A 27,521-nucleotide genomic window follows, 5' to 3' on the forward strand; every position below is an offset into this window, starting at 1 on the left:
TTTCTGTAATGATCTTAGGGATCAAACTATTTTTTTTTCATTCGAGTCCGAGTGTTGAGTAGTAGAGCAAGTAAAATAGGTGGTAATTTTCTTTTATTAGACATTATAAAATATACTATAGACAGGGACGAACCGAAGGGTGGTCATGGGGGGTGACATCTCCCCCCACTCGGTAATATTTGATTTTCAGTCGGCATAATGGAAATTATTTTCGTCTGAATTAAACCAAATTGTTTCAAAACGAGGAGAGGAAAATTAAATAAACTGTTAAAATTGTATTATTATTTTTATTTAATATTTCCGTAACGGGTTCTGGAGAGCATGGAACGGAGTTTGTTGACGCCGATATCGATCCTACGATTGTTGGTGGTTATCGGCAATGACTTGCGTATGTGTTACGACAGGAGTGGATGAGATTGCATGTCCATTAAATCAGCTTGCCAAAGGTCATCCTTAAATCGTGTTATTACACTACGTCTAGGAAATATTTTTCTTGCAGGTCGATGTAGCTCATTAGCTATACACTCTAATGTAGACATTATACTATTATATTCCTTTCACGTAATTCTTCTAAAATAGATATGATTTCATTATTTACACCAGTATTACCAGCAATTTGAGATTATGTTATAAGATTTAATCTAGTAACTAATTCATTCGGATCATCATAGTACACTAATTGTGTTTGAGGGATTACATCTTTATATAAACCAGAACCTTTCTTGGTCGTTGGCGATAAACTAAATTTAAATAGCTAAACTGTTGGAGGTTCTGTAAATTTAGAACTATTCGTAGGAGAAGAAAAATCAAATGAAGCATTTCTTATGTTCAAATCATCAATAACGTTTTTTCATTTAGCCCTTGAACTAGATAAAAAGTTATCAAATTGTTTTAAATTTAATCGAGAATTTCGAGTTTTAATTTTTGCGTTATTAATTTTTAATATTTCCTCGTTTATTTGTTTTTCTTTAATTTTCATTCGTTCATAAAGAGGTTTTAGGTTTCCGTCTGCTTCTAAAAAGACTTTAGTTATTTTTAAAATATTATAATATGATTCCATGTCTTACATAGTCATATTTTTTGGTACTTTTTCACATAATAAAGACCAAAGTCCTTTAGTCCAAGGATAGTAATTATCGAGCAAGTGTAATTTACCGTGTTCGAAAGTAACAAGTATATTTGATATTTTAAGTTGATTATTAACCGCATCGTAATGCATACCATAAGATTTATCGTAACGTTGTGATTTAGGATTTGAAATTAAAAAATTGTCAAACGATGAATTTAGTACACTATTGCTATCTTTATCACTAGCGTACACGGTTTCTTCTTTTTTGATAGTGTCGGAAATATGTAAAGTGTTTTTTTCTGACAGTGTACTCAATGGTTCTAATAAAGGTTTAAATGTATCACGAAAATAGTTATCAGAATCCATAATACCACGCTTCATATCCATTATTTTACGTTTGATATTTTTTTTTGATGTTACCAAATTTTCTAACAAAACTTTGTCTTTATTCATATAGAAATCCATATCTGCCGATGAATAGTCATTGAATATATGGCGTAAATTCGTATCATCTTGTTTAAGTATTATTAAAAAGTTTGAGTTATCTCTTACTAACTGTTTTGATATTTTAAAATATGTTTGTGCTAAATAAAATATAGAACTAGCACCTGAATGTCTACACATTGAAAAGAATTCTCTAATTACAGATTGTGGATCACAATTCACGTCATCAAAAATTATGATAGAATTTTTCTGAGTTAAGTTTGGTTTTATAACTTTATCAGCACTTGAAAAAATTAAAAATGGGCACCTTTTATATCATCTATTATTATTTTTTAGTAAAACATATTTTTCTTGATTAGAAGTTTTAGAGTATAAATAGATATTATCAAATCTTAATCCGTTTTCATGTGTGATTAGGTTATACATTATATTTGTTTTACCTGAACCACTAGGACTATAATAGCACGTATAGTATCAGGTAATAATGGTCCGTGTCTTGATGGTTTCTTTATTATTTGAGCATCTGCGTTTAAAATATCTAATTTATCTTTCTGTACAATCAAATCCATTTTCTTATAAATACTCTAGAATTTTCAAATTATAATCAGTTACAGATAATGCGTTCAACCCGTAAGTGGAAATCAGATAAGACTGGCAAAGGTTTCGTAAATTTCCTTATAAATAGTCTCCCGTTTGAAGCCCATGTTTCAAAATATCAGTATTGTGGACGTGGTACGAAATTAAAAAAGAGGTTAGATCGTGGCGATAAAGGAATAAACCCATTGGATACTGCATGTCGTTATCACGATATTGTGTATGCGACTAGCAAAAATTTAGAAGATAGACATAACGCTGATAAGGTGTTAGAACTCCGTGCTTGGGAAAGATTTAAAGCAAAAGATACACCTAGAAAAGAGAAAATTGTAGCGTACGCAGTAGTTAACACAATGAAAGCTAAAAGAAAAATAGGTATGGGCTGTAAAGGTAAACGGGGACGTGTTAATAAAATAAAAAATGGGACACGAGCTGCGATAAAAAAAAGAAAGGTTAAGAAAAATTATAGAGGTAAAAGACTGATTTTAGCACCGGGTCAGACAGGTGGTGCAATTCCCTTAATACCTATTTTGCAGGATTATCAGCAATTGATAGTTTAATGTCTGGAAGTGCTAGTGTATATAATGTAATCCAAAATTCAAAAAGAAAAAAAGGTAACGGATTAAAAAATAAAGGATCGAGAAAAAAAAACTGATGAAAATGTTACCTAACAGACCACTTACATCTAGAGATATTATAAAATATGTTACAAAGTTTAATATCAGTCATTTCCGTGGCGTCTTTTCACAATATGACTTGCCTAAAAAACCTCATCAGATTGAATGTGGTATATTAAACTTGGACGTATCTTCAGGTGATGGAAGTCATTGTGTAGCGTTTTATAAAAATAAAGATAAAGTTATTTATTTTGATAGCTTCGGTGATTTACCTCCACCAATTGAATTACAAAAATACTTTAAGGGAAAAAAAATTATATATAACTATTCAAATTATCAAGATTATAACACATTTAATTGCGAACATTTATGTCTTGATTTTTTACAATGTATGAATCAATCACATTAAGTTTGACAGGTAATGATACTACATTATCTGCAAATTATTTTCTATCTCTAAATGTCAACGAGGACTCGGAAATAGCTTTGATATGTTTACAAACGTTTAATTCATTTCCGAACATAAATTTAACTAATAACAGATTGGAAATAAAAGTTATCGGAGACACAGATCATAGATTTATTGAAGATTTGAAATTTGTATATGAATTTGAAGAAGGATATTATGACATTCGAGATATTAACAATAAAATTGCTAAAGAGTTATTAACCTTTAATAAACTAAACAGAACATATTTATCATTCAGTATTACTATGGATCATATAGATTTTAGATCATATATAAGATGTGATGGAAGGCTATATTTTGATATTCCTAACAGTATAGGCTCTGTATTAGGGTTTGAAAAAAAAATAATAATTTTCACGCAATGATCTTCACCGATCAGAAAAAGCTGTAAATTTGAACACAATTAATTGTATAAAAGTATTGTGTAATGTTTCACAAGGTTCATTCAACAATCATCTTCAAAGTCATTCAATTTATGAGTTTTTTCCGACCGGTAGAACAGAAACAAAATTGACTCAATCACCACTAAACCTTATATATTATAAACTTAACAAAATAAATATCGATTCAATAACTATTCAATTAGTTGATTAGAACAATAAACCGATTGATAATTTCAACGAGACATTGACAGTTGTTCTACATATTAAACATCACGGATCTTAAAATTAATTTAAATTTAAAGGTTTGCTAGAAATAAATATGTATGAATCAATCACATTAAGTTTAACTGGGAATGAAACCACATTATCTTCAAATTATTTCCCGTCTCTTAACGTGTACGAAGACTCTGAAATAGCTTTGTTATGTTTAAAAACGTTCAATTCGTTTCCAAACATAAATTCTTCTAATAACAAATTTGTGATAAAAGTAATAGACGATAATAATAATGATGAAAACATATGTTATATTGCATTAAAAACGGGATGTTACGAAATTCCAAATATTGACCGTCAAATTAACCCTACAATGCATGATTTTTTTTTTTTCAAGCCAATAATTTTTTTTAAGTTTTTTAAGGCCTAAATAACATGGGAAAAATGATAAAAAAAATTATGAACTTAAATTGATGATTTATAAGCTCATAAAGTTGGTTGTTGTTCAGGAACGACATCATGCATTTACACTATAACTGTTTTAATTTCATTATTTTATAAAAAATATGGTTATTTTTAATCTATAATTTATTTATTTACATTGGCAAGTCAATAAAATAATTAGATACAATAAAATATAATACAAATCTAATTTAAGTTTAAAAATACTTTATAGTCAATAAAAAAAAAAATAACATTTAAACACTTTTTATGATGTATGATATTTAAAAAAACATATTTTTCCTTTACCAACACATAAAGGCAAATTACATTTTGTACATTTTTGCCAGGTATATGAAGAACATCCTGGCATCTTACATCGGCTTTGCTTGTTGGTATCTGTCGACCAGTGACTTACTTGATCCAAGCGAACGTCTTTAGGTAGCTGAAAAGCTGCGTTTGGTTTATTTCTCCTTATTTCAATAACACTTTCCAATGTACTTGCAGGGCGTCCACGTTTTGGTGTTATTCGTTGCCCACTGGCACAATGAGATATTCCAAGTTCTTCTCGAAAATCCGCAAGTGAAATATGTTTTTGTGTTAAATCTAAGTTATTATTTTTTTGAGCAATGATTCGCTTGTGTAGTAACCATGAGTTCACTATGGTCATGTCTAATAAATGGTAAAATAATCGCATGTACCATTTCTTGGTTCTCATTTTAATTTTGTATCTACCTAGCAAGCTGTCAAGTAGATCCACACCACCCATATGTTTATTGTAAACTTTAACAATATTTGGACAAGTCAATTCAACTTTTTTCTTTTCAGTTTTTGAAAATCTAATTACTTTTTCAACTGGGTTGGTACTCACAAATGTTGATAGTAATGTTACTATTTTATTGTCTCGCCAGCTTACTGCAACTATATCTGTATTTTGTAATTTTGTCAAACAACTATCATATGCTCCTCTTGGTTTTTTTAGCATTTCTTTTTCTTGGGGTAGTAAAACATTACAGAGTCTATTTCTTCGAACTGTGCCCAATGATAAAATTCCTCTTTTTTTTAGATAAACCAATAAAAGTATTGTTGTGTAATAGTTATCAAAATAAATTTTATAATTTTGGTTTTTCGGTACTACACGACTTAGTCTAACTACAACATTTGCTGCCGCTCCAAGGTCTGGTTCACATGAAGGTCTAAATTCATCATTATTTTCTTGGCCAGTAAATATTTCAAAATTATATGAAAACCCTGATACTCCACTAAGGACAAACAATTTATAGCCCCATTTGTGGGGCTTCATTGGCATATACTGTTTTAGGTAATGTCGAGCTTTTGTGGAGCAAAGCTGCTCATCGATGGACAAACTTTCTTCAATCGGAATTGAACAAAATTTATTTTACAGTGTTTCTACTACTGGCCTTATTTTATATAATCGGTCATATCCAGGATGGTCCTTAGGGAGCATACTATAATTATCAGAAAAATGAATTAAACTTCTGATTTTTTCAAAATTATTACAACACATTGTATTTTGAATTATTTTATTTCCAATATTTGTAGACCAGTATTTTCGTACATCAGACACATGAACAATACTCATTATCGTACAAATACCCAAAAATTTTTTTATATCATCTCCAGTCATTGTGAAGGTATTATTGGGATCAACTTGTTTACTATAACGATTAGACTCAAAAACAATATGTTCAATAAGGTCGTCAGAAAAAAAATATCTGAAAATTTGAAGTGGTGTTTCTAAACACATTATTTCGTCTGGTAATAAAGAATAACCAGTAAAAGAACTATTTATAGCAGGCAGGTTTTTTTGTTGCCATTTTATATTTTGTTTTTTTGGTTTAGATTTTAGTGTAGGTTTATGTACTGTTGTTGTGGCAGCTAAAAAAGTAGCAGATTTTTTTCTTTTTTGTGACCTAGTTATTTTCACAGGAATATTATTTGTAATACTGGTCGAAAGTGGAGCCACAATGGTTCCAACGGTAGGATATTCTTCAACATTTATTAAAGAAATATTTTTATCGAGTGGATTATCGAATTCAGAAATAATTTTAGTAAAATCTACATTGTCAATATTTTCCAAAAAATCGTCTAGTAAATATTCGGTACATAAATTTGAAAAATTATCAAGGTCACTAACCTCTTCGTCAATAGATTCAAGATCATCTTCAGAATGGTAAGGAACTTCGTTACTTAAAATTTGTAAAATTTCACGATCTGTTAATTTGTTCATTATAAAAATATACTTTTTGAACGTTTAAAAACAAAAAAAAATGCGAAATGCGTATATCGAATAACTACGGGTAACTGCACCGTATAATAGTGAAGTGAGTACTGCATGATGTTGTTCAGAAACGACAACCAATATTATCGTTGTCATGGATTACAGTAATTTAGATACTGTGAGATAAGTAAATAAAATTAAAGTACATGTCATTTATGATGCGATAATAATTTTTCTTTCAATAAAACCACATTTTAAACCTATTAATAAACCATCACAAATATCACAAAGCAGGGCACATAGCACGTCGGAATATTTTTCCAATAAAAACGCGTTTTTGAAATATGTGCTGCCATCTACCAACAGAAAATTCAATTAACTATCTACATTTTAGTAAGCCATATGCCTTGTATGACTTTTGATAAATAATATTAGTTATTTTTTTTTTCTGAACATGTTAAAGTGGTTGTTGTTCAAAAACGACACTATGCATTGTAGGGTTAAGAAGCAAATAAATTCTTACGATAAAGAAAATGGTACAAAATTAACATTCGATATTTCAGTTGACCATAATGATTTTAGATCATACATAAGATGTAATGGTATAATTATGTTTAATATGGTTAATGGGATAGCACCTATATTAGGATTTGAAAAACGAGACTATCCTCCGGAGTACCTATGCAATTCATCGATCGAAAAAAGCTGTAAATTTAAACTCAATTAATTCTATAAAAATGATGTGTAATATAGCTCAAGGATCATTCAACAATCACCTTCAAAGTCATACGATTTACGAGTTTTTTCCGAGTGAAAAGACTGGGACAAAAGTTATTCAATCACCACCAAATTTAATATATTATAAATTAAATTAAATAAATATTGATTCAATAACTGTACAATTAGTTGATCAGGATTTTAATCAAATCGAAAATTTTGGTGAGACATTAACAGTTGTGTTACATATTAAACGTTACGGTTCTTAAGATGGGATTAAAATTCAATATAAACCCATTACTTCACGTTAATTGAGCTAGTTACACGAACAAAGTATTACCGATAACATCGACTAAAATAAAAAAATTAACGGTGAAAAATAAAAAAATTCTAAGGGCTCTTGGTTATAAACTAAATCATAATGCCTGAAAGTGATACGTATTTGGGATATAAGTTCACAGTTCAAAACGGATTCTAAAATTACGAAAATTGAATATCATTCATATACACCAGTGATGCCCAACCTTTTTTCCTCGGCGGGCCACTTTGGTAAACATTTGTAATCGAGCGGGCCACCAAATATAAAAGTACTCATATTCTCAATCTTAATATAATTTAGTTACACATCGTAGGTTGCAATATAATATGGAGGTACATGTTGGACTGGTTTTCTTATCTTTTTTATTGACTATAGCACAGATTACAAATTGAGGTACACGATGTAGGTACGCATTAACTTGATCACTACGCTCTTTATAGTGCACGGGTGATATCGATTTTAAATCATAAAATTTCTATTTTAAAATGTCCGACAGAAAAAAGCGCAAATACAATGATGATTACCAAATTTTTAACGAAAAATGGTCAATAAGTTACTTTTTTATTGAAATTAATAGAAAAGCTGTTTGCCTTGTGTGTCGTGAAACGGTTTCAGTTTTTAAAGAATTTAATATCAAACGACATTATGAAACAAAACATGAAGCAAAATTCGGCAATTTAAAAGGTAAGCTATTATTTTCATTATAATTAAGTTATAGGTACAAAAACTTAATGTGTAATATTATTTAATTAGGAGAATTACGTGTTACTAAGTTAGAAGCATTCAAAAAAGATATCCACACCCAAAATGTTTCAAATTTATTTAAAAAACAAAATTCAACTAAAACAAATGTTGTACAAGCGAGCTATAAAGTAGCGAATTTGATAGCTAGTGAAACTAAACCTGTGTTAGTGAGGGAGATTTTATAAAAAAATGTATTTTAACTGTGGTTGAAGAAATAATTCCTGAAAAATTAGAACTTTTTAAGGAAATAAGTTTATCACGAAACACAATTACCAGACGTGTTGAAAATATAGGGAATAACATACTTACACAGCTACAGAACAAAGCACGAGATTTCAAATATTTTTCGCTAGCACTGGATGAGAGTACCGATATCACCGATACTGCCCAGCTGCTAATAATTATTCGTGGCATTGATATTAATTTTAATATAACAGAGGAGTTGGCTTCTTTAAAAAGTATGCATTATCGAACAACAGGGGCTGATATATTTGAAAAAGTAGATCTTTGTCTTCAAGATCTTAAGCTTGATTGGAAAAATCTAAGTTGCATAACAACAGATGGCGCTCCAAATATGAGAGGAGAGAATATTGGTTTTGTTGGTAGAGTAAATAAACTTTTAAAATTGAAAAATATTGAACCTCCTATTTAGATTCACTGTATTATTCATCAGCAGGCTCTCTGTGGAAAAGTTATAGGTCTCATGGCCTTACTCATAGACAGTTTCAAAGTTTTCTTCTCGAAATAGAAGCTGAGTACAATGACGTGGTGTATCAAAATCACGTTCGATGGCTAAGCAGAGGAAAGGTTTTGAAACGATTTTTTGATCTACGAAAAGAAATTGAAATGTTCATGATCGACAAAGGAAAACAAATTTTAGAACTTAAAGATGATAATTGGTTGTGGGATTTAGCTTTTCTTACAGACGTAACAACACATTTAAATATTTTAAATCTTAAATTACAAGGACCTGGAAAATTCATATTTGACATGTATAATTCTATTTAAGCATTTGATGCAAAATTAAAATTATTTATTAATCAAATTGAGCGCAGTGATTTCAGTCATTTTGAGAACTGTCAAATATTTAAGAATAACACAAAATCATTATGTTCAACAAATCGATTTGTATGTATGTTAAACAAATTGCAAACCGATATTTCATCTCGATTTTCAGATGTTAAATTACACGAAAAATCGTTGCGTTTATTTGAAAATCCATTCAATATTGATGAAATTGATGTCGATACTTCTTTTCAACTTGAACTTATCGAGTTAAAAACAAATTCATTTTACTATGATGAATTTCAAACAATGAAAAAAAATGATATTTTAAAATTTTATTCAACGCTTTCACACGAAGATTTCCCTGCTTTGAGAGACATTATGATGAAAATGGCAACTGTATTTGGCTCGACGTATATATGTGAACAAATATTTTCACGGATGAAACAAACAAAATCAGTTCATAGATCGCGACTTACGGATGAACACCTTCATTCAATTTTGAGGATTGGAACAACTAAATTCCAACCAGATTTTTCATTATTAGTCAAAGAAACACAAGTTCAAATTTCACATTAAAAACATTTTTATACACTTTTTATTTTTATTTTTATTATTGTATTTTTTATTTATAAATAATAATTTTACTTTTTTTGGAATATTTTGTTTTATTTTAACAATTTGTAACGGGCCACATGGAATACCTTGGCGGGCCACATGTGGCCCACGGGCCGCGGGTTGGGCATGACTGATATACACCGTATACGACTTCATTTAATAATAATGATGAAATACGTATATCAATCCAGCAAATCGATGTTTATCCGTATCTGCATGAAAGTTTTATATTTATAGAAGCTTCAAAAGTGCTCAGAACATACAAATACATACTACTGAATTGTTAAATTACCTGGACTTTTAGTCATAATTTTTTTTTGTACAGCTCGGATGTAGTTTTTGGAGTTGTATGCAGCCACAGCTGCTTCAACTCTAGTCTGATAGTTGTGTCCTTGTGTAAAATTTTTTTTTTTTTGCACCAATATGTTTATTTATGATGGAATTGAATTGCTCACATGGATGATTATCCACGTTTAAATAAAGACAAATTTTTGAAAACAAAATTATATAATTTTGGTCATATTAGTTATTTTTGTATACAAGTATATTATGTTAGCTCAGAAAATATACTTAATAGTTCACTGTATTCTGCATTTATCTAATTATCATGGAGTGAATATATTTTATACTATTTAGTGAATATATATAATATATATAGACGTTAAAATTTGTAATTTTGTTTATTATTCAAAATGGATTCAAAGAAGCAGAGAGCTTTAGAGGAAAGAAGAAAAGTAGGTATAAAATCCCTTAGGAAATGAATGAAAAATTTACAAAAATGTGTGAAAAATAATAAGTAAGTATTGCTAATTATAATATTATTACCTATTTGAATAAGTGAATATAAATATAAAAACTTTTAACTATATAAATGTCTTGTAATAAACAATTATTTAGAAACCTAACATCAACTAGTACGGAAAATAGTTTATTACCTCAACGTAATGCAATTATTGATAATCAAATATTACTGAGTAAATTTGTATGCTTTTTTTATTTAAATAATTTAAAAAATAATTTGATTGAACACTTATGGTTTATGAATTATTTAGGGATTTTTCTCCATCAATAACGTGTACTTCCACTCCTAATATTAACATAGAACAAAAAAATGATTTTGGTTTTAATGAATGTTATTCATCAAGTATTTCAAATCATAGTTTATGCACCGAGGAATACATTTCAGACGATACAGTTGTTGAATCAAAGTAATTATTATTTTCATGAAAATTAATAATAATTATGTTAATTGTTATATTATTATACAATTATTTATAAATATATTATAGATCTCTTGAAGGCCGAAGAATTGTCGACATACAACATTTATTTAAACAAATTCAAAATAGTCGTGCCGATCGTTTCGGTTGTTCTGTTTTAGATATGGAATTCATAAGTGAAATTAGAAGAAGACACAGTTCAATATTTAAATATAATTGTAAAATGTGTAGTACAAAATTAAATATAAATATAAATTAAATATCATCAGAAAGTATAAACTCTAATAAAACTTATTTGCCAATAAATCAAGCATTAGTAAACGGCAGTATAGCTATAGTATTGGTAAGAACAGAATATTTCGAATATTATATTATTTTAATTTAGTATTTTAAATATTAATTATTCTAATCAAATTATAGTAGGATATATTTAAAAAATAAATAACTTAATATATATTTAGTCATGTAGATGAATAATAATTTACCTGCATATAATATAAATATATGTACCTATAATGTATGTATTATATGATATAGAATCGATTTAATTTTTTTAATCTAACTTAAAAACGAATGCATTTATACACTTATAATTAGAGCACAGATTTCATTTTAATAATAAATAAAATGTAAAAAATGTATAATACCTTTTTTACATTATTTAAATATAAGTACCAATATTAATATTTCTATTAATATTGTAAAAATTCGTCATGTAAATAATTAAAAATATCTTGCATATTTTTACGATTTTAACTGTATATTTTATGGTATAGTACTTAAATATTTAGTGAAATAGTATGTAAACTGCTTGGTTTAATATTCAAAATAAGATTTTAAAGATGCAAAAAAAGGGGTCAAAGTAGGGTCGATATTATGTATTTTTAAAAGCGGCGGGTTTCCCGCCATTTAATTGTGACGTCACTCCGCATGTTCTATATCAACCGCGCGCCATGCGGTCATGCATTCGCGCTCAATATTATTATTTGTAGACTGTTGTATTCATGATTCATCAACATCTCCGACTTTGAATGTGCTTTAAAGAAACTTAAAACACTTTATTTTTTAACAATTTAATTTTTGTTATTTAATATTTATTTTAATAATTTTACACAATGGAAACAAACAAACTTAAAAATAGCGTTTATAAATACTGCTTTGTTCCACTTTGTAAAAACACAAGTGTAAGTACACCAGATAAAATATTCTTAAATGTGCCCGAATCCAAAAAATTGAGAAGAAACTGGTTGAAAGCTGCAAGACGTGACAAGAAGGATGTTTCTGATAAATCACACTTATCTTGCTGCGAAGATCATTTTGATGTTAGTAAAAATATATTAAGTATAAATTAATATTTTTATCTAGATTAAAAGAATATGTAAAGTCAATTTTTAAGTATCTCCTAGATAAGTTTTATTTCTTGGCCATAATAAGGCTCTAAAATTGTATTAACAATTTTTGATTTAAATACTTCATATAACAATATTTAATTATGTTTATCAAAAATAAAAATATATTAATAGAATTTCAAAGTAAATGAGTGATTGTCCTGCTTTTTTCAGATTGAAAATGATCTTGAAAATTATGTTCAATTTAAGTTAATGGGACTAAAAAGACTTATATTGAAAAAAGATGTTATTCCACATAAATTTGAATGTCAGTTGAATTGAAAAAGATCTTCTACTGTCCTAAATTGTCCATTATTTTTAAAAAAGAAAAGAAAATTAGATGTGGAAAATGCAGTTAAAGAATAAAGTTTAAATAAAAGTAAAGATTTATAAGTTTAACTAATTGTATACATTTTAGATTCAAATTGGAAACTTTTACAATAATTTATTGTTAATTATAGGTGGTAATATCTCTGAAGACATCTGTATTGATGATCAAAATAATACAATTGATTTAAAGCAAAAAGAATGTATGATGGATATTATAAAAACTAGTGATGTTGGTGTACAAGTCAATATAAACAGTTTAAGAAAAACAAGATCCAAAAAAATCCAATGCAAATTATCAGAGAATTCAACTAAGTTTAAAACAGTAGCTTGTTCACCTATTAAAGTAAACTTTTTAGAATCTTGTAATACTAAAAATCTATATGTAAAAGAAAACTATTGTTCAGTCTCAGAATCTAGTGATAACAGTTCAGAAATATCAGAGACTTTAGCTCTTTCTAGTTCTATCGAAAGTGAAAATTAATTTAACTTAGGTTTTGAATATGCTAATGAACGATTTAAAAAAATGGCTTATGAAGTAACTTTAGACAACATTAGTAGTAATCCAAAAGCATATATAGGTCTCAATAAAGAATGGTATAAATGTAATTTAATTAAATTAATAAGTTCTCATATAGAACTTGAAGAGAGAAATATATTTATAACTTTAATGAAAATAAAATTGAACGATTCATTCAGAAGATTAGGAGATATGTTGGGGATATCTGAAAGTTAAGTCTGCAGACTATTTCATAACACATTACTTAGACTTTCTGTTTTTTTTAAGCAATTTATATACTGGCCTAGAGAAAAATTAATAAAAGAACTTTTACCTATTCCTTTTCGTTATCGTTATTCATCTGTTCAATCTATTATAGACTGTTTAGAAATAGAAGTACTAAAACCATCAGATCTTATTAAACAAGCACTAACATGGTCAGATTATAAAAAATGTAACACATTAAAATATCTTATATCTTCAACTCCAGATGGATTTATTAATTTTATATCAGAAGGTTTTAATGGTAGATGTACTGATGTAGTGATAGTAGAAAAAAGTAATTTTTAAATCTTGTTCCTGAAAATACATCTGTAATGGCAGACCATGGGTTTAAATGTATTGATGTGTTATTCAATAAAATAAATTGTGTTCTCATAAGGCTCCCTAGTGTTTCACAAAAATCTAAGTCAACAAAAGATGATTGTTCGCGCCAAACATGTTGCTTAACGCTTATGCGCGACGATGACACTGTCTTAATTACTTCTCTCCCGTCTCCTTCACTCCACTCCGTCATTTATGTTTAAATTAAACCAATCACTGTTTTTTATATAATCATTAACCATGTATATATTTATTTTGGGTATATTACTAGCACAAGCTTTATCAAACAGTTTAGTTGACATTGTAATTTTTAAGATAGAAAATAAACTGTTTTATACCATAATGAATTATTCACAAAAAAATAAAGATTGTAAATATTCATAAAGATTTAATGTTATATAGAAAAACAATATTTTATCACTGCCACACATTAAAACAAAACATCAATAATTATTGTTATACTAATAGTGTTGACGTGGTGGTGAGTGGTGAGGCTAGCAGGGCCTTTGCCCGTGGCCTCGCAGCTCAAACCATGTACTTTTTTTAATATAAAAGGGCCTCGTAGTATATTTTGCCCAAGGATTCGCAAAAGCTAGCGCCGGCCCTGAATACTCGTCTAGATTAAGTAACTATTTGTATTTCTATTCGCCATGGTCATTGCGACACTACTCCTAATAAATTAAATATTATTTGTTTTATACCTAATATATGTGTATATTTAAAATACCTACTATAAGTTATCAATAAATAGTTAAACACATATACATCTTATATAATAATGCAGTCCATAAACACTAATTTTGTTATTATTAAGGGTTTTTTTGTTATGTTATATTATGTAACTAATCAGCCCCATCAAAAAATATTCCTGGATTCGCCACTGAATTTATATGCAGTAGAATAATATTATAATCGTATAAAAGTGACATCCTAGCACCTAACTGGGCTTAGGTTGCTTAAACAAGCAACTTGCTTTGCCGGATTGCCGCGTAAACAATGCCTCGCCGCGCTGCCGCGGCAGTCGTCATGCGGAGTGACGTCACGGAATAGACACGCCTACTTATTTTATACTACAGCCGCCCGCGACATTTCGAAAGCCAGTATATCCATACAAATCTAAAATAAAAAAAATAAAAAAATACTGTTCTCTATAATTTTTCACGTAGATTTAGAAAAGTACAGAAAAAAAAATTGTTCAGATACTAATTGAATAATATGCCGCCTATTACCAGTTTATACTTTATATATTCTAAGAATTGCGATAACCATTAATTAAACCGGTGTTAACATACGGGCGATGGATAGTAATATTGTAGGTCTCCACTGGGGGCGCGTAAAAAGAAATTAATTAATTATTTTCGTTATTTTTCAGATCAAAAAAAGGGTTTTGTGGGGACAGCACCATTCAGTATACATTTAAAGTGGAATATTCAAATTTTCAGAGTTCATAAATGGAAATTTTATCTATGATGTAGCGTTTTTATTTTTTCGATAGCTCAACTCAATAATTTAATAAAATTAAATGAAAATTTAAAAATTTGATACTTTTTTACAGATTACTAATTTCATATATAATTACACTATTGTTGTATAGGCATATATATATATGTATATGAGTATATACGTGCGTAGGTGCGCGTGTGCGTATACACGTGTGCATATGTGTGTGTATGGGTGTGTATGATCATGTGCGTATCTGCGTATTGTGTATGCGTATAGTTATATAATTTTTTATTATATTGTCCAAAAGACTAGTGTATATAATGTTGGCATGTGTTGACTTGGGCAAAATGAGTGTGAGAACACTTAGATTCCCACGATGGTCTACGTGACCAAAAAGGGCTAGATCAGCACATCCTAAGAGCCTCGGAGAGAACGTGACGACGGGCCCTGTTGGGGGTCAATCAGTCGAGTCCGGTCGAGAGTGTGAGCAACAGCCGTGTTGTTCAGCAGAGCATCTTTTTAATAGTCTAAGCCAGTGGTTCTCAATCTTTTTAGTACCGCGGCCCAAATTTACCCTGAAAAATCTTTCGCGACCCACATGGTTTGACTTTTCAAAAAGTAGTTATAAAAAACAAAATTTGTATTATATAAATATGTATAAATTTGTAATATATATTTAGTATTTTATAGGTTTATAACCAATTTATTTTTATAAATGTACTTTTAATAATGAGGTGTATGCGAAATATGTGCTTGTTTTCTGTTATGGTTAATAACAGCATTGACATCATAATTCAAAAAATTGTTTACGACCCACCAGTGGGCCGCGACCCACACTTTGAGAAACGCTGGTCTAAGCAGAACCTCTTATAGTTTTTAATCAGAGCCTCTCAGAATATCTTATAATTATTAGTGTGCAAATATACAATTAATTAGTGTTAAATTCAATAAAACAGTAATATTTTAAATCACGCAATTCTCGTGTTCTTTATTGATACCAATAACAAACGTTTGAACGTCTTACGTCGGTGAACTACACTTCACTATCAAAAAATACGAACGCTACATCATAGATAAAATTCTCATTAATAAACTCTGAAAGTTTGAATATTTCACTTTAAAAGTATACTGAATGGTGACTGTCCCCACGAAACGTGTTTTTCCACTAGAAATATAGATGAGTGGCGTCCACTTAACCTGTATTTTATAATATTATATCGCCACTATGCGTGCGCAACTTTAAAACTAATGATTTCCGAATAAAACTTTTTGCGCCATCATTTTTATAACGTTAAAATACATAGGTTTCCGAAAAAAAAACCAAAATTTCGAGAGGGAGTTAAGCTAGATTTGTTCCATAAATTATTGCACCTACCTACCTACCTATATATATATCAATAATGGTAGTATAATATGTTTGTGTTGGATGCCAGGATATTATATAATATAAATGTCAATATAATTGACAAACCAGTCACTGAAACACTTATTATACCTATACATAATATTTCATATTAATTTATATTACTTGCGCCCATTTGATTATTTATGTACTTGGCAAGTATACCTGTCGTTAGAAATATACATTGGAAATTTAAATCTTTATAATCTATATTCAGTATTCTCATATGTATAATATAAATTATATCAAAATATAAAACATTAGTTAATACTTCAATATTTACAATGATTTATTGTAAAATGACTATTTTAACCTTAATTACTTTAAATACAAAATATTTTTTATACCTCCCTAATTGATTATTTTTATAAGTTTTTTAATTTAAGATAAATACTTGACTGGATATCTCATATTAAATGGATTATTTCATAATTATTTTAACCAATAGGAATCAATCAAATGTACTGAAGCATCTATACCTGTAGCTATTGCAATATCACCTTTAGTGCTGGAGGTTCTTAAAATATTTATTTTTCTTAATACACTTGAATATTTTTATTTCATATAAATACCGAGGTAACTATTTATTTTAATTTGCATAAAATATATTTTTTAGGCCCGGTTTTTCAATTGTCATAATAACTGCCAGTTAGTTAACCACCAGATAAATTAAACCATCGTTTAAAGACGAACGTCTCATTGTAGCTTGGCAAAATGGCTGCTGCGCGCGCAGCTTCTCTTATCACACCATTATCACTGTTATTTTCAAATATGATAATCTGATTATGCGCGCGTGAATTTGAATTATTAAATTATTAACTTTTATATGAAATCACAATAATAATAGAAATTTTTTTTTTTCATCTGATTGATTACTCTATTTATTTTATTATTATTATGAATTATAAAAACCATTTATTTGAAATTATTATGTCAACTCATTTAGTGTCTTTATAATATGATGAAAATACTTTCATATTAAAGAATTTAAAGTAAACTTAAACTTAAGTATAAATTATTTTTTAAAGGTAAAAATACCAAGTTTACAATTTAAATATATATAATTTAGTTTATCTTAAATCATGCTACCAACCAATAAGAATGCTTTAGGTCAAACCATAACAATAATCAAATTATAAAAAACACATAAACACAAAAAATAAAGAGTACAATATCATGTACTTAACACTATTGTTAAGGACACTAGGACACACGTCAAATAAGAGTACTGTCCTACGAAAAAGAGTACGTCTGGTTACCATACTTATAAGTAATCTTGGATTGTAAAATAAAAACAAAACTGACAAATGAAAAAATTTAAATAAATACAATGTATTTTATTATTTTCATTTTTATAAATATTAGAAATAGGAAATGTTCCTAGTTACTTGTGTATACATATTTAGATATATGACATTTATTTTATTCAACTCCAAATACAATATCATTGATTGCTATATAAAATATTTGAACATTTAAAATATACATAATAACAAGAAATTTCCAAGTCATAAATCTTCTAAAAATAAGTTATTAATCTCAGGCTGACATAGGTGTTTATACTTATTGTGATTTTCATTTAGCTAGTATTTTATTTTTGTTTGTATCTTAACAGCTGAGCATCATGTCATCTAGTGCATCTGAAATTAAATGTTCAATTTGTGATACAAAGTTTACACAAAAAAAAAATTTATATGCACATTTAAGAAATATACATGGTAGTGATTCTTTAGGTATAAATAATTATGTTTGTAAAGTTTGCGAGAAAACATTTAAAGTTCAGAAAACTTTAGATACTCATATAAAAAAATATCATAAAAATGGTGATGCAATTAGAGAAACAAGAATAATTTGTCCTTATAATGAATGTAACGAGCCTTTGTTTAAATTTTCAAAATTAAGAAATCACCTGTTCGAAAAACATAATATTACTATAGAAGTAAAAGAAATAAGTTTTTCGACCATTGCAGGTAATACTTTTATGAATAATAATAAATTAATAATATCATATTAATATTAATAATACTATTTTTAATTTTGTTTCATAATAACATGTTTTTATTAAAATTATTTTTTAACATAGAACTTGAGAAATGGAAAACAGAGAAAGAGCAAAAAACATTTTCAAAGTATATACTTGATAGAGCAGCAACAAAATTATCTAATGGCTGTACAAGGTCATATTATTATTGCCATCGATCGTTTAGCAATCGAAAAACCAAAAATGAAATTGATAAAGCAAGAGAGACAAAATCTATAGGGACTAATAAAATAAATGGAACATGTCCATCAATGATCAAACTTACAATTCCAGAATGTGAAGGGACAGTACAAATTGAATTTTGAGAAAATCATTATGGTCATGAACAAGAAATTGGACGAATTGGATTAGACAAAGACATAAAGTTAAATATTGCAGGTATATTATACAAATTATAATTATTACCTCTTTTCAGTTTTCTTGGAATTTTAAATATTTAAAATTTTTTCTAGCTAAATTGAAAGAAGGAGTTACCTTTGAACACATCATAGATTCGATTCGTGATGCTGAAGTAACTGATGATACACATCAAAGATCTCTTCTTTTGGAACGGAAAGATCTACACAATATTTCACGTAATTTTAACATTGACTATGCTACTAAACGTCATAAAAATGATGCAATTAGTATACAATTATGGGTTGAAGAAATGAAAATGCTAGAAACACAATGTCCAGTTTTATATTACAAGGGTCAGGATGAGAAAGATTGGATCGGAGAGGAAGGAATCTTGAATAAGCATGATTTTGCATTAATTTTATAGACAAAGTTCCAACAAGAAACATTACAAAAATTTGGCCGTGATAAAATTTGTGTGGATGGTACTCACGGAACTAATGCATATGACATTCAATTGTATACTGTTGTCACTGTAGATGAATTTGGATCTGGTTGCCCAGTTGCATTTTGTTTATCGAATCGATCCGATGAGCGCTAATTTTTCAATTATTTTTTGAAAAAATCAAATTCAATGTAGGAGTTATTGACTGTAAAGTTTTTATGACAGATGATGCTCCTGCATTTTATAATGCTTGGGTTACCATAATGGGATCAGTTGAACATAGACTTCTGTGTACTTGGCACGTCGATAAAACTGGAGACAAAATTTATCTAAAATTAGTGGTGGATCAGAGAAAAAATCACTTGTCTATAAAACGCTGAGATTATTATTACAAACCACATCCATTGATGAATTTAAAAACGATCTCCAAATTGTCATAAGAGATTTAAAACAAGACAAAGACACCAGTACATTTGGGGCATATTTCGAAAAATATTACTCAAAACGCCCAGAATGTTGGGCATATTGCTATCAACTAAGACTTGGAATTAATACCAACATGTACTTGGAATCGTTTCATAAAGTATTAAAACACATATATTTGGAAGGAAAAAGAGTAAAACGTTTGGACAAAACAATTAATGCTCTTATGAAATATTCCAGAGATAGCCTATACAAACGTTTGATTAAGTTATCGAAAAATGTCCCTACTGAAAAAGTCCAAAGAGTACGTCAAAGTCATAATTCAAGTAAATTAATTAAACTGGAACAAATACAAATTGTGGAAAACAAAAAAGTATATATTATCAAATCCTTATCCAATCCCTCGCAGCAGCACTAAATTATAAAAACTGATGAAACATGTTCATATTCATCATGTTTGAAATGCATAAAGTGTGATATTTGCATTCACACCTTTCATTGCACTTGCATTGATAATGTTATTAAAGCGAATATTTGTAAACACATACATGCTTGTGCTCGTGAGTTTATAAGTTTAGACGACAATACTAAACACACTGTTTCGTACTACTCAAATACGACAGAGCAAAAAAAGGTAATGGATATGGTTGCAACTTCTAGTCATCATAAAGCTCACAAAAATCAAACAATCATAAGCCAAACAGAAATTATTTTAGGTCTGAGTTCAACAAATGAATATAGTAATGAAAACTTACAAAAAATTGAAAAAAAGTTGGCAGAAATTATAGCAATAATGAGCGAAAGAGGACAAGCACACTTAAAAACAGTTGAAGAAATCAATGTTCAAAGGAAAATAGATCCACAGCTTCGACTTTATTCAACAAAAAAGAAACCCAGCAAAACAGCAATAGCAAAGCCTTCTGTAAATGAAGTAAATGCAATTATTTCTGGACTTAAAGATGAAAATAATGAGACTATAAATGTTCATAATGTATTCGATCATTCGTATTCTTAAAAGTACTAAACAATATTACTAAATCTTAAAACACTTACTTATTAAATCATGACAAAATAAATTACCTAAATTACAAATTAACTTTTAATTAATAAATTTGTTATTTTTGCTATCAGTATTGAGTATATCACGCGCGCGCGCATAATCAGATTATCATATTTGAAAATAACAGTGATTATGGTGTGATAAGAGAAGCTGCGCGTGCAGCAGCCATTTTGCCAAGCTGCAATGAGACGTTCCAGAAATTCGTTACTTGTAATCGGTGACTATTTCCCCTTAAATTTAGGATCGGTGAAAAAAAAAGAAATTCGATTTACGTAACCGATCACTTTGGTGACAAACCGGTCGCTCATTTTTGTGACCATCTCCAGTAGACGGTTATAATTGATAATCCCCTCTATAATTATTACTTCTCCTAATTAATGAAACATGTTATCAATAACTATTTAACAAACAATGATAACATAATAATATACAAAAAACAAATTTCAGACTTCAGTAGTTCAGTTTTAAATAAATAAAATAATTGCCACTTAGATGTGTGTACAGTAATTTTTAAAATGAGTTCAAATCAAAATCTGTTTGACAATTTTATTGAAGGTGAGTACAACATAAAAATATATTATATAATATAAGTTAAAGAACCATTTTTCAACCTGTTCTCAGTGTTGGCCTGGCACACCATAGGCTCATTTCTGATTATTTTGTAAAGGTGCCATAAACACAAATCCTGTAATAAAAATATTTGACTGCTATGAATTCTTTTTATCGTAGGTAGTAGATACTTATATGGCTATATAATATGATTTATCATAAAATCCAAATTTAACAAATAAAAACCTATATATTTCAAAAGGTATTTTTCAATAGTTATTTTGTTGTAATTTAAAAACATAATTTGTCGTCTTGTGTGGACTTAAAAATTGTATATATATTATACATTTTACAATATTCAATGGCATAAAAATATTTGGATTCGTTTAAAGCTATTGCCTATTATCTATTAATACCATGAACTCATTCTCACTTTTTACAATAATATAGTATTGACTCAAAAGTCTACATCCATTTTTAGCTGTATAACTGTACTTCACCTATGAAAAAATATAAAATATAGTGCTACATATGTGTTTCTTGGTTATGGTGTACCAGTCAGTAATGACAATATTTTATACCCCAGGCACAGAAATGGGCACCCATGGGCTAGGCCAACACTGCATAATCCATTGGTAGTGACATTATAATATATTTTAAACTAATGTTTTCTCATGGTTGTAGAGTACATATTTGAATCAGATACTGATGTTACAGTTTTTGATGACGAACCTATTGGCTTTGACAACTTAAATAGTTCTATTAAAGAAAGTAAGTAGGACAAATAATAACATACCTATGTAATGTAGTATCCATTAACTAAATTCTATAAATATAGGTTCACCATGGAATGATAAATCAATCAGTTTACTTTTAAATTTAAGACTAGCTTATGACAATAAATTTAAAATGGGAGGTCAAGGAAAAAAAATTATTTTATGGAAACAGATTGCTGCAGAAATGTATAAAAAGGGAATTAATGTAGATGGAAAAATTTGTGATGAGAAGTTTAGAAGAATGAAAACAAATTATACTAAACTTCATGATCAATCGAAACAAACTGGAAGAGGGCCTGTAAAATGGAAGTGGTTCAAAGATATGGAAAATATTGTACATACAAAGGATACTGCATCCCCTCCAAAAGGTAGTATTTCATGTATTTTTATGTTTGTTATTTTTTCAAGTTTTTACAAATTTATCTCTTTTATTTGCAGACATGATTTATGAAACACATATTTCAAAACCCATACAACAGCTCCCACAAATAAACACAAGCACAGAGTCTCAAACTCCAATTTCTCCATTACAATCTACACAAAAAACAAGTCCATTATTGAAAACTACTAAGCCCAGTTGGGTTAAAGAAATAATGGATGCTAAGGAAAAACAATTTGAGTTTCTAAAAACTCATGGGGAAAATATGGAAAAAAGGTAACTTCATCAAAAAACTTTTTCACAGTTGGGAGCTTGGTTTTATATACATTTGGATTTTGGTGATGAACACACATAATTTTAGGTTTTTGAAAAAATGATTATTTTTACTTAACCATTAAGTAATTTGAAATATTTTTAAAATGTATATTACAAACTTTATAAACCGCTGATTTTATAACTGTTTCAGAATGTTAGAGATAGGAGAAAGGATTGAAGAAGATAGGGAATTGAAAGTCAAGCTATTAAAATCATTAGATAATTCTAATCAAATTGAACAACAAAAATTGGATTTTTTTAAAGAAATCTTCAAAACAGATAAAAAAAAGTAGTTCCTATTATCATTAAAAAAAAAATATTCTTATTATGTATTAATATTGTAATTTGTTAAATGTTTTTACTGAATATTAGTTTTTTTAAATGTACATTATATATTCTGTTACAAATAATAATAATGTTAATAATTATTAGTTTTTTACATTTGAAAGACTGAAAGGTTCTAGTCTGAAATTAAATAAATGTGATACTTAAAATAAGTTCTTTAAAATATTGTTTAATTATACCTTTGTTATTTAATTTTAACTATAGATTTGTTATTGTTCATAATTTAATGCACATAATTCATTTCGTTTATTTATTCCATTTCCTGTATCAGGTACTGCAGGTGGAATATATTGTTCATATTCTTCAACTTCAATGTCATCACCATGAGACATGCAAATATTGTGGAGAACACAGGCAGCTGTTATTATCAAACCACAAAAACTTTTATGGTACACATCTAATAATCTAATATTGAAATTTGTAAGAATGTGATGTTAATAAATACCAAGTCAAAGTATGTACCTTAATTTTCGAAACCTGCCAATCAGTTTTCCAAAGCTTTGTTCGACGACTACTCTAGAGCTACTGAGAGTTTGGTTAAAAAATATTTGAGCTGGAGTTAAGTGACCATTATTTTTATAAGGTGTCATAATCGCTTCAGTTAAAGGATAAGCACTGTCTCCTAAGATATATGATTCTTGGGGTAGTATTTCCCAGGGGTTTCCCAATAGTTGGTTCCCTATACTACTTCGCCTTAAAACTCGAGCATCATGTGATGAACCAGGCCATCCACAAAAAATGTTGATGAATTTCTGATCAGCATCAACTATGCCCTATAAAATAATATGAATAAATCTAATCAATCATATTAATATTTATAATTGAGTCAAAAAATAAAATAAAATTGAAAAATAAATAAATATTAAACATAAGAATAATTTAAATGTACTTGTAAAATTACGGTAGGTACTTGTTTCCTATTATAGAACATTGATTTGTTAAGTGAAGGCATAACCTTTCTTTTTACCCATGGTGCTAATATTTTAATATGACATCCATCTATAGCTCCAAATACTCCAGGTAATACTTTATTTCGTAGATTCTGGAATTTTCTTAATGTCAAAAGTTGTTCATTACCACAAGGCCATTTTATTACATGAGCTGATATATTTGTTATGTATTTCAAATTATTTTGCACGATTTTATAACTTGTACTATTTGATATATTGAATCTAGAAGCAATTTGCCTAGAGCAAATTATATCAAATTTATGAATGAATAAAGTTTGTATTAAATTATAGTTCAACATACTTTATTTAAAAAAATATATAAAATATTTAGTTATAGGTACAAATTTAAAAATTACCTATGAGTTTCACTGTTAGCCATATACCATAAAGTAACTAATACTTGCTTTTCCATAGTAATTTTCATATTGTCCAAATGGAACATATCACCAATCATAGAGAATAATACCTAAATAATTTATAAATATTTGAAATGAGAAAATCTTTATTTTTATTTTTAATATAATACTTCAACACTGGTCCTAGTTAGACGGAAATGTGTCTTAAAATCAATTTCTCTCATTGTTGGGACAGTAATTTCAACAAAATTTTGTACCTTTGATAGTTTTTGACGATATTCACTATTTAAGCACATAACTACCTCATCATCTTCCATTCCTTGTGAAATTAAATTATTACTCCAGTTGAAAATAATCTCACTTAAATGTCCTAAATAAAAAATGAGAAATAAAAATGTCTTAACTGGTTAGGTCTACAGTCTACCATTCGGCCAATGGGTAGGTTAGGTTTACTTGTTATGGTATGATCTTCCCCCTTAAGACCCCTAAAGTTTGTATGGTAGCTAATCTACAATTGTTCTGAATTTAAATCTAATAAGCAAATAATGAAATAAGTATTTCTTAATATAATTTATAAATAATTAACCATTTCTAACCATTTCTTTCATCTTGTAAGGCAAACACTGGTACAACATAATCGATTGAATTATTTTTCTTAAGAAAATATTCATTTAAGATTATATTTCTCTGCAAATCGGTTAATTGATCCATTTATAAATTATAGTTTTAACATAAAATAAATTGTGAAATTAATAAAAATAATGAAAGTTCTTAATCGTATTCGTATATTTATTACATGATTATAATCAGCAATTGATAAGAATAAATATTTGATAAAAAAATTATTATTAGGTATAGGAAGGGGTATAGGAAGGTATGGCTATTATTGTCAAACGAATATCAAACCTATCACCGGTTAATTTTTGGTTGCAACCGTTCACTATTAATTTGTCACCGATTTAATCTAACGAATTTCTGGGTTCGTACGGATAGGGGTCACGTGACACCCACAAAATTGACGTACGAAAAACCACGGCGGGTGGACGATCGGGACAGAACGCAGTCCAAGTCGCGCCGAAACTGGACTTGTAAATTACACCGGAGAGCTCGTTAATAACGTACGTGTATGGATCGGCCGACTAAGACACAGGGTCTGAGGACGGGTGCCGACGACTGAGACCTCTAAATCGATAGTAAACAAGTTAAGGAAACACTGATCGAAGTTGACGACGACGACGACGACACTAATAATATAATAAAAACGCATCGACACGCGCGAAGTAACGCATATACGATGACGAACGACACGTATAGCGTCGTACGGAGCGAAGTGAGGGGTCGAACAAAAAACGAATCCGTATCCGTATACCGGAAGGGAAAACGAACTCCAGACGAGAGCGCAAGTGTTTTCAACCAGAAATAACGGGCGTGTGTAGGGAACTGGTATGCAAGATAATACTAATATTTTACAAAAAATTCTTGATACTGATATTTTAAAAATGGATTTAATTTTGATAACCATAAATACACATTTAAGAGGAGAACATTGGATTTTAGGTATAATTCATTTTAAACTTAAAATGATAATTATTTTAGATTCGCTTCTTTCTCTGGATGAAAGGAAAGAGCATTTTCTTTGCTTACTTCAAATAACACATTTATGCTATAATGCTTCAAACTATTGCAACGAAACAAGTTTGAAATTTGACTTGAGTGAATGGCAATGTGTATATGCTAATGATTCAATACAGCAAAGCAACATGTTTGATTGTGGTTTGTATGTATGTTTACATGCATTTTGTTACATAACTGATACATATTTCTTCAACACACCTTCAAATGATGGCAGAGAATGGCTCTATTATAATTCTAAAAATTTTCAGAATTAAACAATCAGAAATTAATACAAGATCATACATATTTCAAAAAATATGAAACCAAACTTTTGAATTTAGAAGACATTACAAAATTAAAAAAAATAACAAACGAACAATTAGAAGACTTTTTTTACAATTCATTCTATTCCAATTCAGCCTTTAACTATTAAATTAAAAATAAAATAGGGTCAATTAATATAAATGATATAAAATTAGACCTATTTACTTACATATAAAAGAATACTATACTATTTTAGTTAAATATATTTTTAGTTTTTACTGTTTAAGATTATTTTTATGAAATGCTATTATAACACACATACACATAATCTAGCAACTAACATTAAACCAATAATAAACATTTCATATACAGTGGTTAAGATTTTTTAACAAAACCTTTTGAATGTTCCAATATTTAATATATGTATATATTTGCTATTTAGTAATTCATGCTAGTTGTGTATAAAGTTGTCAGACGCTAAAGCAATTAATAGACTTATTAGTATTTGTAAGGCAGCTGTATATTTTTCACTAGTTTAATTAAATTAAATATCTGGACTTAAAATATTTTTTGTAAATAAAAACACTTAGAAATATTTCATCGATCTTTATTTTTCAACTAATCAACCTCAAACTCTACATCTTATTGTTGCTCATACGTGGCATGCTATAGTTAAATTTCTAAAAAAAAATTGTATAATTTTGAATAGCACCCATAAGAAAAAAAATTAAAGAATAATACTACAGAAATGATGTCCAATCAAAGTTCTAGTTCTATTAGACTTTTAATGCATCATTATGATCTAAATTTTTTAGATAAGATTCTGTAACTTGAATAATTTGCAACTCAATTTTTCTGTCATGTAGATCAGAATCTTTTATACAATCATCTGAATAAATTTAGTTTTAGAA

General features: G+C 28.5%; 3 protein-coding genes and 1 long non-coding RNA gene across 4 annotated transcripts; 2 read left to right on the forward strand and 2 right to left on the reverse strand.

The window, feature by feature from the left end:
- Positions 1-6,959: 6,959 nt before the first annotated feature.
- LOC132926223 (general transcription factor II-I repeat domain-containing protein 2A-like) lies at positions 6,960-9,836 on the forward strand. The gene is made up of 6 exons (XM_060990563.1): positions 6,960-7,147; positions 8,086-8,192; positions 8,262-8,415; positions 8,529-8,854; positions 8,905-9,244; positions 9,308-9,836. The coding sequence occupies exons 1-6, from the start codon at positions 6,960-6,962 to the stop codon at positions 9,834-9,836; spliced, it is 1,644 nt and encodes a 547-aa protein (XP_060846546.1).
- A 2,374-nt stretch (positions 9,837-12,210) lies between these two features.
- Positions 12,211-12,765, forward strand: LOC132924127 (uncharacterized). The gene is made up of 2 exons (XM_060988241.1): positions 12,211-12,417; positions 12,658-12,765. The coding sequence occupies exons 1-2, from the start codon at positions 12,211-12,213 to the stop codon at positions 12,763-12,765; spliced, it is 315 nt and encodes a 104-aa protein (XP_060844224.1).
- A 5,308-nt stretch (positions 12,766-18,073) lies between these two features.
- Positions 18,074-20,602, reverse strand: LOC132924647 (uncharacterized). Its single transcript, XR_009661355.1, has 3 exons — positions 19,628-20,602; positions 19,273-19,397; positions 18,074-18,397 (listed from the first exon to the last, which is right to left on the reverse strand). It is a non-coding gene; the product is annotated as an uncharacterized LOC132924647 (long non-coding RNA).
- A 3,033-nt stretch (positions 20,603-23,635) lies between these two features.
- On the reverse strand, positions 23,636-24,755 carry LOC132926224 (uncharacterized). Its single transcript, XM_060990564.1, has 4 exons — positions 24,733-24,755; positions 24,316-24,613; positions 23,889-24,199; positions 23,636-23,831 (listed from the first exon to the last, which is right to left on the reverse strand). Exons 1-4 carry the CDS (start codon positions 24,753-24,755, stop codon positions 23,636-23,638), a joined length of 828 nt encoding a protein of 275 aa, XP_060846547.1.
- Positions 24,756-27,521: the final 2,766 nt, after the last annotated feature.

Source organism: Rhopalosiphum padi, chromosome 3, assembly GCF_020882245.1.
Source record: "Rhopalosiphum padi isolate XX-2018 chromosome 3, ASM2088224v1, whole genome shotgun sequence".
NCBI lineage: Eukaryota > Metazoa > Arthropoda > Insecta > Hemiptera > Aphididae > Rhopalosiphum > Rhopalosiphum padi.